The sequence below is a fragment of the Mustela erminea genome, chromosome 7 (assembly GCF_009829155.1).
Source record: "Mustela erminea isolate mMusErm1 chromosome 7, mMusErm1.Pri, whole genome shotgun sequence".
In the NCBI taxonomy this organism is placed as follows: domain Eukaryota; kingdom Metazoa; phylum Chordata; class Mammalia; order Carnivora; family Mustelidae; genus Mustela; species Mustela erminea.
Window position 1 is genome coordinate 110107503 of NC_045620.1, and position 12734 is coordinate 110120236.

The window sequence follows — 12734 nt, forward strand, 5'->3', positions numbered from 1 at the left end:
GGAACAAATCATTATACCTCCCTGAATCTAGAACTGTATGGGAGGCAAAAACCCACTGCAAGGTGCGTGTACACAACCACTACTCTGGCAGGACAGACACGGGGGCTTCACAGCGCACCTGGAAGTTGGCTTTCAACCTGAGGTTACACTACAGAAACCCTCACTCGTGCCCCCCTCTCTGGGTGGGCCAACACATGTGTTCACTAAGCCGAGGGACCCTGGGAGTTGAGCTGACGGTCTGAGCGCACAGTGGAAGTATTCGGGCACTTGGGCCTTTGCTGCCTCCAGAGTGAGGAGTGTTGTGGCCTCGGAGTTACTGAAGCTTGCTTGAATGCCTGACCTGCTCCACATGTCACAGGAATGTGACCCACCTGATCTGACTGACGCATTTGCAGTTCCAGGAGATGCCTACACTGATTACGTGGCGACACGGTGGTACCGGGCTCCGGAACTTCTGGTGGGAGACACGCAGTACGGTTCCTCTGTGGACGTATGGGCCACTGGCTGCGTTTTTGCAGAGCTTCTTACAGGCCAGCCACTCTGGCCTGGAAAATCAGATGTGGACCAGCTTTATCTGATCATCAGAACACTGGGTAGGTGTTGCATTTTATGGCTTACAGATCTGCTCAATTGTTAGAGCGATAGGACGTCACTGTACCGAACAAGAGCCTTCTTGCTTCTCCTAAGTGCTGCTCGGTTGCTTGTGCTGGGTTGTTGCCAGAACCCAACCACTTTCTCCATGTGGAGTCATGACTCTGCTCAGCAAGGGGCGCTCAGGTGCCTTTCTGAGTCAAGTCAATTAGCCTTGGAATAAACTATCCACTTACTTTCCATGTCAGGCTAAGATAGGGACACAAGGATAGGAGTCATGTGCATAGAGCAGACTCAAAGAGATATTTGATCAAATGTCATTTATTCCCACTGCAAAGGAGAGCTTTCCCCCCTATACTCTAGAGCAGGGGTCAACAGACCTTCTACAAGGGGCCCAATGATAAATATTATAGGTTTTGTAGGCTATACTGTCTCTGTTGCAACTTCTCAACTCTGCTACTTTGTACAGCACTTAAGAATTTATAAATTACTTTCACACACTTAATCTCTCCCAGTCTTAAGAAAAACCCATTAAGGATTATAACATTTTTAATTGTGCCTATGTTACAAGTGAGGAAACTGAGGCTCAGGGAGTTTCCATGATTGGCTTGAAGTCATATAAAAGTTAGATACAGAGCAGGAATAGGACTCAAGGGGCCCCTTCCATAAGCTTCCACCCTGTGTCAGCATCCGTGGGCAGTTGGAAGAGAAGGTGACACAGAAGGTTGGCTGCAGCTTTACACGAAGTAGCACGGACACAAGGAAAGTGATACATTTACACACCCGATGGTATTTATTAATCCCTGCCCCAAGCCTATCCTGACAGCCCAACTCCTGGGCAATGGAAGCCCTGCTCTTTGGTCTGATGCTGGTCCCTGTTTGGTTCCAACACATTCTTTCCAAGAATTCTACAGCATGAAAAATGTAGGGTAGAGGATCACCACAGGCCACATGTTAAGTATATATTGTTTGACTGATTGCCGAAAAGGACTGTGGAAATTTACATTAAGCAGACATGAGACAGACCTGAGTTTGAATCCTGCATCTGTCCCTTAATGACCATGTGACTTTAGACAGGTTATTGAACTTCTAAGCCTTATTTTGCTCATTAAAAATAGCAACTACTGTGAGATAGTTATGAGATCTGTTGTAAAGCCCTCAGCATGGTGGTCTTGCCTGATCTTCTGGCGGGGGCTGAATGGCAGACCGAGCCATGCATGGCAAAGAGAGTTACATGGGAGGACCGCCCCTTCCCTGAGGAGCCATGTTTTTGCAGTGACTTGCTCCTCCCAAATCTGGAAGGAATGATCAGGCTTAGTATTTCTCGTATATCTGGACTTCAGAAGTTAATCTTTGAAACACTTTCATTTTTATTAAATTTGTCATGTGTTACATGGTTTGTATTTTGCAGGAAAACTAATCCCAAGACATCAATCTATCTTCAAAAGTAACCAGTTTTTCCATGGCATCAGTATTCCTGAGCCAGAAGACATGGTAAACTGCTCAATCTTGGATATTTTATTATTTGTGTTGCAACTTTCTTTAAAGGGGTATTTTTTTTTTAAGTATCTGTACTTTAAAAAAAAAATAAAGTATCTGTACTTTTGGCTCCTGTTTTCCTTCTAGCACATTGACACAGATCAAAGAAGTTATATAAAACAGCATAAATTAACCAAGAGAATGCTTTAAAAATCTACTTGCCCTATCTAGTCAAAGATTAACTTAATATTAAATTTGAAGTGGAGATATATTTAGTTCCTTACAAAAATACTTTGATCCTTTTAGTCAAAATACTCAGTACCTTTCCCTGAAGTAATTATCTACTGTTTAACAGTACTTACTGTAGTCTTCTTTATTTTTGAAAACATGCATTCTCGATTTTTTTGTCTTATAAAACAAAGCTCAAGTCCATAAAAACCATTTCTTGGTAATGGATATTTTCAAGTGGAAAGTCATTCTACAAAATGATCTTCATTGTATCCAAAATCAAAACTCCAAACTGGCTTCTCCCTCTCCCTCTACTTGTCATTCCCCCTTCTCGTTCTCTCTCTCTCTCTCTGTCAAATAAATAAATAAAATCTCTAAAAAATAAAATAAAATAAAATCCTATTGTTGTAGGATTTCAGGGACACTTGGAACTCACATTTACCAAGCATCAATTGTAAGACATTGTGAAATTTAAAAAATAATTCCAGTTTTTGTCTTTTAAATCTTATACTATAGTGTAAAATTATATAAAAAAAGAACTTTAAAAAAGTCCTTAAAAATAATTATCTAACCTACTAGAGGAGGTCTTTCTCCAAAATGTTCTTATTTCTAATATAGTCAGAATAAACATAACTTTGTTGTCATGTAACACTGAAATTCTTTATTTTGTTTTCTAGGAAACTCTTGAAGAAAAGTTCTCAGATGCTCATCCCATGTCTTTGAATTTCATGAAGGTACTTAAGAATCAATTATAACCATTACTGCCTGCAAGATGTAATAATTGAAGCTAGTAACTCTGGGAGGGATTGACAAGAGGGCAGATAATACTGAAAATAATAGGAAAATAATAATCACTGAAAATAATAAGGAACTATAAAATAATTATAGTTAAAGGAACGTCAGTAAGTGAAACACTAATCTTTGTAACATATCCATTAAAACTAGTCAAAGACAGAAGAGTAAATTAGCATTTGCTGTGATGAACACTATTACTTCTTTTGCATTTATTAAGAAATCTGACTGTTAACTCGGTAAATTAATGAGGATGAAGGTCTAGAACTGTACTGTCCAATATCATAGTCAGTAGTTATATATTACTATTGAACACTTGAAATATGGCTAATTAGAATGAAGATGTACTAGATTTCTAAGAAAATTGCTATAATAAAGAATATTAAATATTTCACTCAAGTTTTATGATATTAATTACATGTTGAACTGATTACATTTTAGATATATTGGGTTAAATAAACTTTAAAATCATTATTTTAAAAAAATTGGTAGACCAGGCAAACTCAGAAACAGCAGACACCAGATATAGCTCTTTAACTAGGCCCAAAAGAAATAGTCAAACAAAGCACAAATTCTAATAAAAAGCAGAAGAAATTCACCTATGACTAGTCTGCCATTCATGTTTAACCAACTGACCCATGCTAGAAGATGTGACTCTTAAAACCACTGTGGATACTGAAAGCTCTTACTGGGATACGGATGAAGATATTAGTAACAGTATCTATTTTTAGCAACCAATTAAGTTCTATCTATAGCAGTGGTTTCCATACTATTCATCAAAATGACTACTCATCAAAATGGGCTTTTCAAAAATATACATTCCAGTATCTAACCTCAAGAGTTACAGAAGCAAAATCTCTGTATAGGACCTTGGAATTTGTATCTTTAAACATCCCCCTAGGTGGTTATGATACACAGCCTAGCTCAGAAGTTACCTGATCTAGAAGGTAGAGCCACCTGGATGACCTAGAGTCCATTGTGTAGACTAGCCATTGTGCTAGTGGTGGTCGCTGCCAACGTGCTATCCAGGGTGCTGGATTCCTTTGGTCTGAGTCCTCTTGAAAGCCTGACGTCTCTGTGCCCTCAGACTGCACTTACCAGAGCTTTACTGGCTCTCGGCTGCCTTCTCTCTGTCTCCCTGCTCTGACCTGCCTTAACCTGGCATTCTGCATGCCCTGTCCTAGAACTCCAGTTTCCCAGCCTTGTTCTGGATAGGCCGTTCTGACCCACCTGCACTTTAGCAAGACCTCCTGCGGTGAGGGTATCTGTCCAGCACCGCAATCCCAACCCATTCTCAGGTGCCGGCCAAATCTTCTGCTGGTTACTCCTCTAGCTAAGGACAGAGAAAACTTCCTGGAAGGCAATTCCAGGGCAGAAAAGCTCCAAGGTCTAGGACAAACCAATTCCAGGGCAGAAAAGCTCCAAGGTCTAGGACAAACCCCCTGTCATTAGTTCCAAAGGTGAAGTGCCTTATTTGCCTGCCCAATTCTGGATGAAGCTAGTTTTATCACTCAACCATTTGATTTATACCTGTAGTGTCTGACCAAAGACCCAAGGATTCTCTAAGTGCATTAGGGGTTCCGCTGTTGCATGGGTCACACCCTATCTCCTAGATTCCTCCTCCAGGCTAGATGAAGAAAGGCTTTCTTTCACTAATTGCAATTGAGACATCTTTTTTTTTTTTTCGTCAGCATAACAGTATTCATTATTTTTGCACCACACCCAGTGCTCCATGCAATCCGTGCCCTCTATAATACCCACCACCTGGTACCCCGACCTCCCATCCCCGCCCCTTCAAAACCCTCAGATTGTTTTTCAGAGTGAGACATCTCTGAAAAACATAGTGAGACATCTTTAATAACAAATAAGATCCAGGTCCCATAACAGGTAGTCATCCCATGGGACTAGGCCATCATCTATGCAGGCATCTGCTCAGATGGGTGAAGGTACCAGCCAATGCAATGCCAAAGCCAGTGGTGGCATGGAGTAGCCAATCTACAGTAGAGCTTGTGTGTTTCTCTTCAGTAGGTTTTAAATGAGACAGCAGACACAGTATTATTTATTTCTCAGTTGCTTTCATAGCGATAACATCTTATCACTCTATCAGTTTAATCTGGCCAGAGAAGAAGTCTATAGGCTCCTGGAAATATTTTTAAGGCTTTTCTGTGAAATCTGAAGTTTCAAGAAAAGGATATTGACATGTACTTTGCAGTTCCAATTTCCTTCTTTTTTTTTTTAAGATTTTATTTATTTATTTGACAGAGATCACAAGTAGGCAGAGCAGCAGGCAGAGGGAGAGGGGGAAGCAGTCTCCCTGCTGAGCAGAAAGCCTGATGCAGGGCTCAATCCCAAGACCCTGAAACCATGACCATGAGCTGAAGGCAGAGGCTTAACCAACTGAGCCACCCAGGTGCCCCTGCAGTTCTAATTTCTTATCCCTCTTCTTAAAAACCTTTCTCTGGTTGGGGACACTCTGATCAGGGAACACCTCTGAAAATTCATCAGACTCCTGGTGTGTAGAAAGGTATTAATCTAGAGAGCCAATAACTCAGAAGCCTCAACTCCACCCAATTCATCTCATTACTTCTAGAACTGACAAAATAGGATGTCATTCTAGCCCAGGTCCCATGGAACAGCTCAGCATTAGCAGCCTCTTTTTAGAATCTAAAAATGTTCTTTAAAGTAAAAACCACTAGGTATTTAATAGACTATATTTCAATAGATTGAAAGCCTGTTAAAGAAAGTTGATGAATTCAACAAATTATTGGAAATTAAACTGATAGGACTTAGTTATGATTCAGATCTGAGGAGTAAGTAGAGGAGGGCCGCAACCATGAGATATCTGTACCAGTTTCCTAGAGCTGTTGTAACAAAGTACCACGAGCTGGGTGACTGCAAGCAACAGAAATTTATTCTCACAGTTCTGGAAACTAGAGGTCTCAAACCAAGGTGTTGATAGGGCCATGCTCTCTCTGAAGTTTTCAGGGTGGGTCCTTCCTGGCCTCTACCAGCTTCTGGTAGCTCCAGACATTCTTGAGCTTTTGAAAGCAGAACTTCAACTTCTGCTTCTGTCTTCTGGTGTTTTCTCTGTGTCTGTCTTTGCACTATCTTCTCTCTTATAAGAACACCATCCCATTGGGTTAGGGACCAGCCTGTTCCAGTATGATCTCGTGTTAACAATTTACATTTGCAAAGACCCTATTTCCAAACAAGGTCAACATGATACAGTTCTGGGGCTTAGGGATTCAACATGGTTTGGTGGGAACACAAGTCAATCCGTAACAGTGCCCTTGAGATAAATCAGAACTGTTAAGTAGGCCACAGCATATGTGGGTCTGGAGTTCAAAGGAGAGGTCTGGACCAGAAATATACATGTGGAAGTCTCTGATAAACCTTAGTAATTGAAGACTTAAGAATCCGTGAGATTATCTAGAAACAGAGAGGAGAAAGGAGAACCTAGGACTGAGCCTGAAGGAGTCCCACCCACCCACTATAAAGAAGAAGGTAAACTAACTCTGGCTGGTTTGAGAAGGGATGGTCATGAGGTAAGAAGACGGAAAGGGAGGCATCAAGAAGCCAAAGGGAGTTTCAAGGAGGAGGATGTGGTCAGTAGTGTCTAACATTGTGGAGATGAGAACATAATCTACCCATTGGATGCATGAATATGGAAGTCTAGGTATGAATAATAGAAGTCACTTAAGTGGAATGATGGAGGCAAAAGCCAGAACAGAGTGATGAAGAAATAGACTACCACAGCTTATACTCAGAATCTTTGAATATCAGTCTTTCTGTGCTGGTTCTAGTCCTGACAGTGTTAGGGTTTGAGGAGACAGACCCCCAGTAGCAGTTATACTTAATTATGGTAGGGATCATCAACATGGGCACAGGGTAGGATCTGTGTGGAGCAGGCACCAGCTCTGGAAGGACAAGGGAACTTGGGTATGCCGAGCAGGACTGTTTCCTAAAACCAGGTGCAGTCAGACTTGGCTCTAAGGGGCAGGTGAGACTGTAGGGGTGGTGGCATTCGCAAGGGTCTCAGAGACCTGTCAGCTGGGGCTAGGGAGGCACAGACACCACAGGGCAGCCCCCGCTGGGGCAGCCACAGTCAGCATAATTATCTGGACACCCAAATGCCTCAAAAATAAGTCTGTTATGTTGATGTTTTAATTCTCTATTATGGTCATAAGGCAAGAAATTTCAGGGCTCCTGTGCCTGGATGTTCTAAGGCGGTTCTAATTCCTTAGGGATCATGATCTTTCTCCATGGGAAAAGCCCCATTCTCGGGCCAAAGCATATCAGGGCTTCTTGAAGAAAATCTCTACGACAGGATTCCACCAACCCTGCTGCTGCCAGAGCCCTCCCCTTTCTTGGAGGTGAAGCTAGAGGCTTGTAGTAGTCTCTCATATAAAGGGTCATGATGCTACCTTTTCCTTTTTGCCTCTAGTTATTCTTATATACATATATATACCAATTATCCAGGTTTTAGATTTGTTTCATTACGAAGACTTTATTTTTTTTAGTTTTTTAAAAGGTTTTATGTATTTATTAGACAAAGATCACAAGTAGGCAGAGAGGCAGGCAGACAGAGAGAGGAGGAAGCAGGCTCCCCACTGAACAGAGAGCCTGATGCGGGACTCGGTCGCAGGACCCTGGGATTATGCCCTGAGCCAAAGGCAGATGCTTAACCCACTGAGCAACCCAGGCACCCCGATTATGAAGACTTTAAAGACAAATACTTTAGCCATCTCCCTAAACTGGTGGTTTTCAAACTTGAGCAGGTATCAGAATCACCCAGAGAGCTTATCAAATGCAGACCGGTGGGTTCCCACCCCCAGTGCTTTTGATTGAGCAGGAACTGCATTTATAAGAAGTTGCTCCGGAATACTAATGCAGCTGGTCCTGGGATCACACCCAGGATCACACTTAAAGTGTCCCACAAACTATTTGCTTTGACAAGTAGTGAAAAGATATCATTGGTAGAAACACCTGATCTATGGGATGCATGGGTGGCTCAGTTAAGCATCTGCCTTTGGCTCAGGTTATGATCTCAGGGTCCTGGGTTCACATCCCATATCAGGCTCCGTGCTCAGCAGGGAGTCATTTTCTCCTTCTGCCTCTGCCTGCCAGTCCCCCTGCTTGTGCTCTGTATCTCTCTCTCTCTCTCTCTCTCTCTCTCTCTTTGACAAATAAAGTCTTTGAAGAAGAAAAAAAAAAGAAAGAAAGAAACACCTGCTGTACTTGTAGCACCCCCCTTCCAGAGACAGTGAATGTTCAGTTCCACGCTCAAGACTTTGAATGGCAAAAACAAAAAAAAAGTTATTCTAGTTATTAACGAGTTTCAAGTACTTGATAATATACAAACCTGAAAATTTTCTCTTTTTTTTTTTTTAAAGATTTTATTTATTTATTTGACAGAGATCACAAATAGGCAGAGAAGCAGGCAGAGAGAGGGGGAAGCAGGCTCCCTGCTGAGCAGAGAGCCCGATGTGGGGCTCAATCCCAGGACCCTGAGATCATGACCTGAGCCAAAGGCAGAGGCTTAACCCACTGAGTCACCCGGGCGCCCCAAACCCAAAAATTTTCTAGGCTCATATTTGCTCTAACAAGTTATTCAGTTTCAGGTCATAGTAACAAAATGGGCCGCTCTTTTCACACTTTCTTTTTTTCCAAAGGAGTGTCTGAAGATGAATCCTGATGACAGATTAACCTGTGCCCAACTCCTGGAGAGCCCCTACTTTGATTCTTTTCATGAAGACCAAATTAAAAGAAAAGCACGTACTGAAGGAAGAAACAGAAGACGCCAGCAGGTACCTCTGTTCAAAAGTTAAAGCGCTATAAAAATGAATCTTTTTTTTTTTTCCTGCCTTTCAAAGTGAGACTAGGTGGACACCAAGACCTTTCTTTGCACTGGTTTAGTTGTATTTGTTTATCTTAATAAATTTTGGTGATTGATGTAATAAAACCATAAAAACTATGAAAATATACAAATTTGTTGCAAAATCTTATTCCAAATATACTTGAATCAAAGTATTGCTCAACTTTTTGCTATGCTGATTGGATAGTTCACCTGCCAGATCACGGACGCAAAATACAGCAACTTCATACAATAAAATCCCCAAAAACAGCAGGACTGAGTTTGAATGTTACCAAGGAATTCCAGGACCCTCTGTCGCCTCCAGACACACCATAAAGAAAACTCAACTCTTCCCTTCTTACTGATGGCAGGCACCTAAGCCTGCCTTCCCTAGGCTTTTCCTCAAAACCAAGGACAAGTTCTGGCAGATACTAAGAGATGAAACTTAAAGACCTGAGAACCAAATTCTATCCTAAAATGTAGCCAATATCAATATCATAGGACAACATGATGAAAATGACAAGCCTTGATTTTGCAGTTTCTCGGTTTATTATTGCTTTACTTGGTTTCAGAAAAACTTTGAAATTAAAACATAAACCCCATGGAAGTAGGTTTGTTTTGGTTTGGGAGTTATTTTTTATCTTGTGTCCCAGCACCTAAAACAGTGTCTGACTTATAGAAGGTACTTGGTAAATATTATCCAAATAAATAGCTGAACGCTGCTTATTAATAATAAAAAAATGTAACTTTCAAGTTAGCAGACGGACAGTCATCCCATTCTGTTTGCTTCAGGGTCCACCTTGGATCTACTTATTGGTCATTTATCTTCTTATTAGCATGTCTACCATAAAGGAAGAAAGCAGGGGTTTAGTTTTCAACCTTTTGATCATTAAAATCAAAGTTTATTGAGAAAGATCAAATTAATAAGATGATATGTTAAGATGATTTCAAATTTTTACTACATAGACCATTTTATCTTCTACTGTTTTAAGTTATGTGTTTGCAGGTCAAGCCCAATGCTAACCAAAAGATTAGGGTTTGCTCAAGTAAGTCTGAGCCAGCTGTTCGAAATGCAGGGTGAGTTGTGTGTAAAAACACTGTCCCCTTGGAAACATCTCACCAGATTCCCCACGCTTGGCCTGGGAGGGTGAACAGCAGCACTGCCCCATCCTGCCCCTAGGTTCCGGATGGCCATTCTCCCAGCCTCGCGTGGAGGGTGGGGTGGAGAATGCTGCCCTTCCTGTAAGTCTGGAGACTTACACAGCTGTGTTCCCCATTCCTTAATACCCGGTAGCCCAGCTGATACAGTTCAGGGACTTTATTTCTCCAAAAGGAAAAGAAGCACAAAGAGCAGCATAGACCTAAATAATCTCATTTACAGAACTTAGGTCATGTTCTCTGTCCTTAGTCAACTGCATCCTGTCCCCACTTCATGAGGAAGCTTTACTAGAGCCCCCACCTTGAGACCATGTCTAACCCGCCACCAAGTGAAGTCTCTGGAGAGCAAGGCCAAGAGGAAGGCAGGGATGTCTTTCATGTTCTGGTTTTCTTTCAAAACATAGGCCTCTTCCCTAAACGTTTTACCGTTATCAGAAAACAAACTAAAAATTCAAAAAGATCTTTTCATCCAATGTGCTTTCACTTTCTGAGTTCAAATTCCCCCCTGGATACCAACTTCTAGATCTCTGAGTGAGTAACCCAACAATTTCCTTAACACTAAATATTGTTTAGTATTGCTAGTAAAGAGGTATTAAATCTTTACTGTTTTGCCAAATATCCTAAAGTTATTAATTTAAGATAGGTAGAATGTAGATGCTCAGAAATTATTGTCTAATAGCTGGTGGGCATCTAGCTTTTAAACACTGACTGGATACTCAGAAATGAACATTCTGAAATAAATCAACTATATCCATGAGAATCCTAGAATAAGTAATAGAACCTAATTTTCAAGTATCAGAATATCACAATTTTTGGAAAGGTAACCCTGTTTGATTTTTAAATTGATCTCTTCTGACTTCTTTGTATCATATGTGTCCTTTTTGTTTTACCATCATTAAATCAAACTATACAAATAGGAGTTCTTTTCCATTTACTTTCTTATTTTTGTCTTGTTCTGCTATTAGAATCAACTGTTGCCTCTCATACCAGGAAGCCACATCTCCCCCACACCTGATGGAAGAAAACAAGTCCTCCAGTTAAAATTTGATCATCTTCCAAACATTTAGGAAAATGTTCTTTCAAGTGGAAAGTAATTTAATATGTACACATTTTTGTACAAGAGAGATAGGGATTCTCAGTGTTTCAAATGCAAATGAGCCATATGAAAATTAAGATGCCTTCTAGAATTGTTTTGCTCTGATCATTACTGATTCCTCTGCCCATGCTTTTTACATGCCAACTTTATCTTTTAGAACATTTTCTTTAAATGTTAGAGAGTCTGAAACTGCACATATGGAGGAGACATTTTCCATTTCATCAGAGCAGCCCTTCCAGAGGCAATTTAGAGAATTTGTGGGCTTGTACGTTGATTTTTGGAAAAAAGAGTTACATATGTCATTTTGGTTTACCTGACTGCATAATGTCTTAGAGCATTACCAAATAGCTTGCCTAACTGTTGTTTGTGTAAGGAATGACATTATGTTTCTGCATTTTAATTCATGCTTATTGTAACCAGGTCTGTTGAGTAGTGCTGGATTTTATATTGGTGTAGGAAGGGAACCTGTAAATGTCATGTAGGTTTATCCCTCGATTCCAGGGAAGACTCTACTTTCTCTGTCTCATGAGACATTGATGATTCCAATTTTAAAGGAAGTCAGAGAAAATTCCATACATTTACATAGCAAATAAGGAACTACGAGGAATTACCATCCTCAGGACATAATACCCTGTGATAATTGACTGCTGACTCTAATGCTATCCTTTAGAGCATCGTGATTTCTTTTTCTTTTTCCTGGCTTGATCATCTCAGTGCCTAGATGTATCCTGTTGGGTGTGTGTCCTAAATATTTGGTTCAAGGTCAATATACTTCCAAACATTTGAATCCATAGCCTATGTGAACTTGTGCAGCCCTAAACTTGTATATCAGATCAGGTTTTTAAATGCTTCCAACAGCAAAAAGATTATCTTTCAGTTACCTTCTTTGTGTCTCCTACCAAAAAAAAAAGAAGCAAACAAACAAAACACCACAATAGATGAGCCCAGTTTACATTGGGATATTTTCTCTAGTAAACTTGACAGATATACCTACATATACACATATGTACCTCTCTCTCTATATATATATGTTTATAATTAAAAGTTTTAAAACAACATAGTAGATGCCTTTTATCCTAGACATGGGAGAATGATTCAGTCTGTTTAAAGGGCTTTTTGTTTGCTAGCAAGTAACTCATGTAAAATAATATGGGGTTGTCTATCGCTGTCTGGCATAAAGGCACAAAATAGTGATGTTTCAATAAATATTAAGGTTATTGCATTAACTCTTTTCTGCTCCTGGGTCTGGCATGCTTACCTGAACGTTGTTAAATTTTGCAAATACATGTAATTCCAAGAAACACCAGGTATCTCCCACCTACACCAAGCATAAACTGTTTTTAGGAAAACACAGTACCATCTTCTGTTCACCTCTAAAAGTTTATTGCACCTATAAACATGGCCATGGAACCTTCTAGAGAATCTTCAGTTATTTGGGAGGAGCATCTCTTTACTTAGGAATTACGGTGTCTCAACATAGTTTCCTGCTCACTGGAAGGATGTTCTAAGTGGGCTTATTTGGCCATCTAACACGCT

At 40.5% G+C, this 12734-nt stretch overlaps 1 protein-coding gene across 2 annotated transcripts in view; it reads left to right on the top strand.

Moving 5' to 3' along the window:
• The window catches only part of CDKL4 (cyclin dependent kinase like 4), a 46672-nt gene extending 34247 nt beyond the window's left edge, over positions 1–12425 (top strand). For both annotated transcript variants that reach the window (XM_032352894.1, XM_032352893.1), the window contains exons 6-10: positions 396–593; positions 2003–2085; positions 2976–3032; positions 8763–8897; positions 11068–12425. In XM_032352894.1, the coding sequence (XP_032208785.1) occupies positions 396–593; positions 2003–2085; positions 2976–3032; positions 8763–8897; positions 11068–11169 (575 nt within the window). In that variant the 3' untranslated portion in view covers positions 11170–12425. The remainder of the gene's footprint in view (positions 1–395; positions 594–2002; positions 2086–2975; positions 3033–8762; positions 8898–11067) is intronic.
• The last annotated feature ends 309 nt before the right edge of the window (positions 12426–12734 follow it).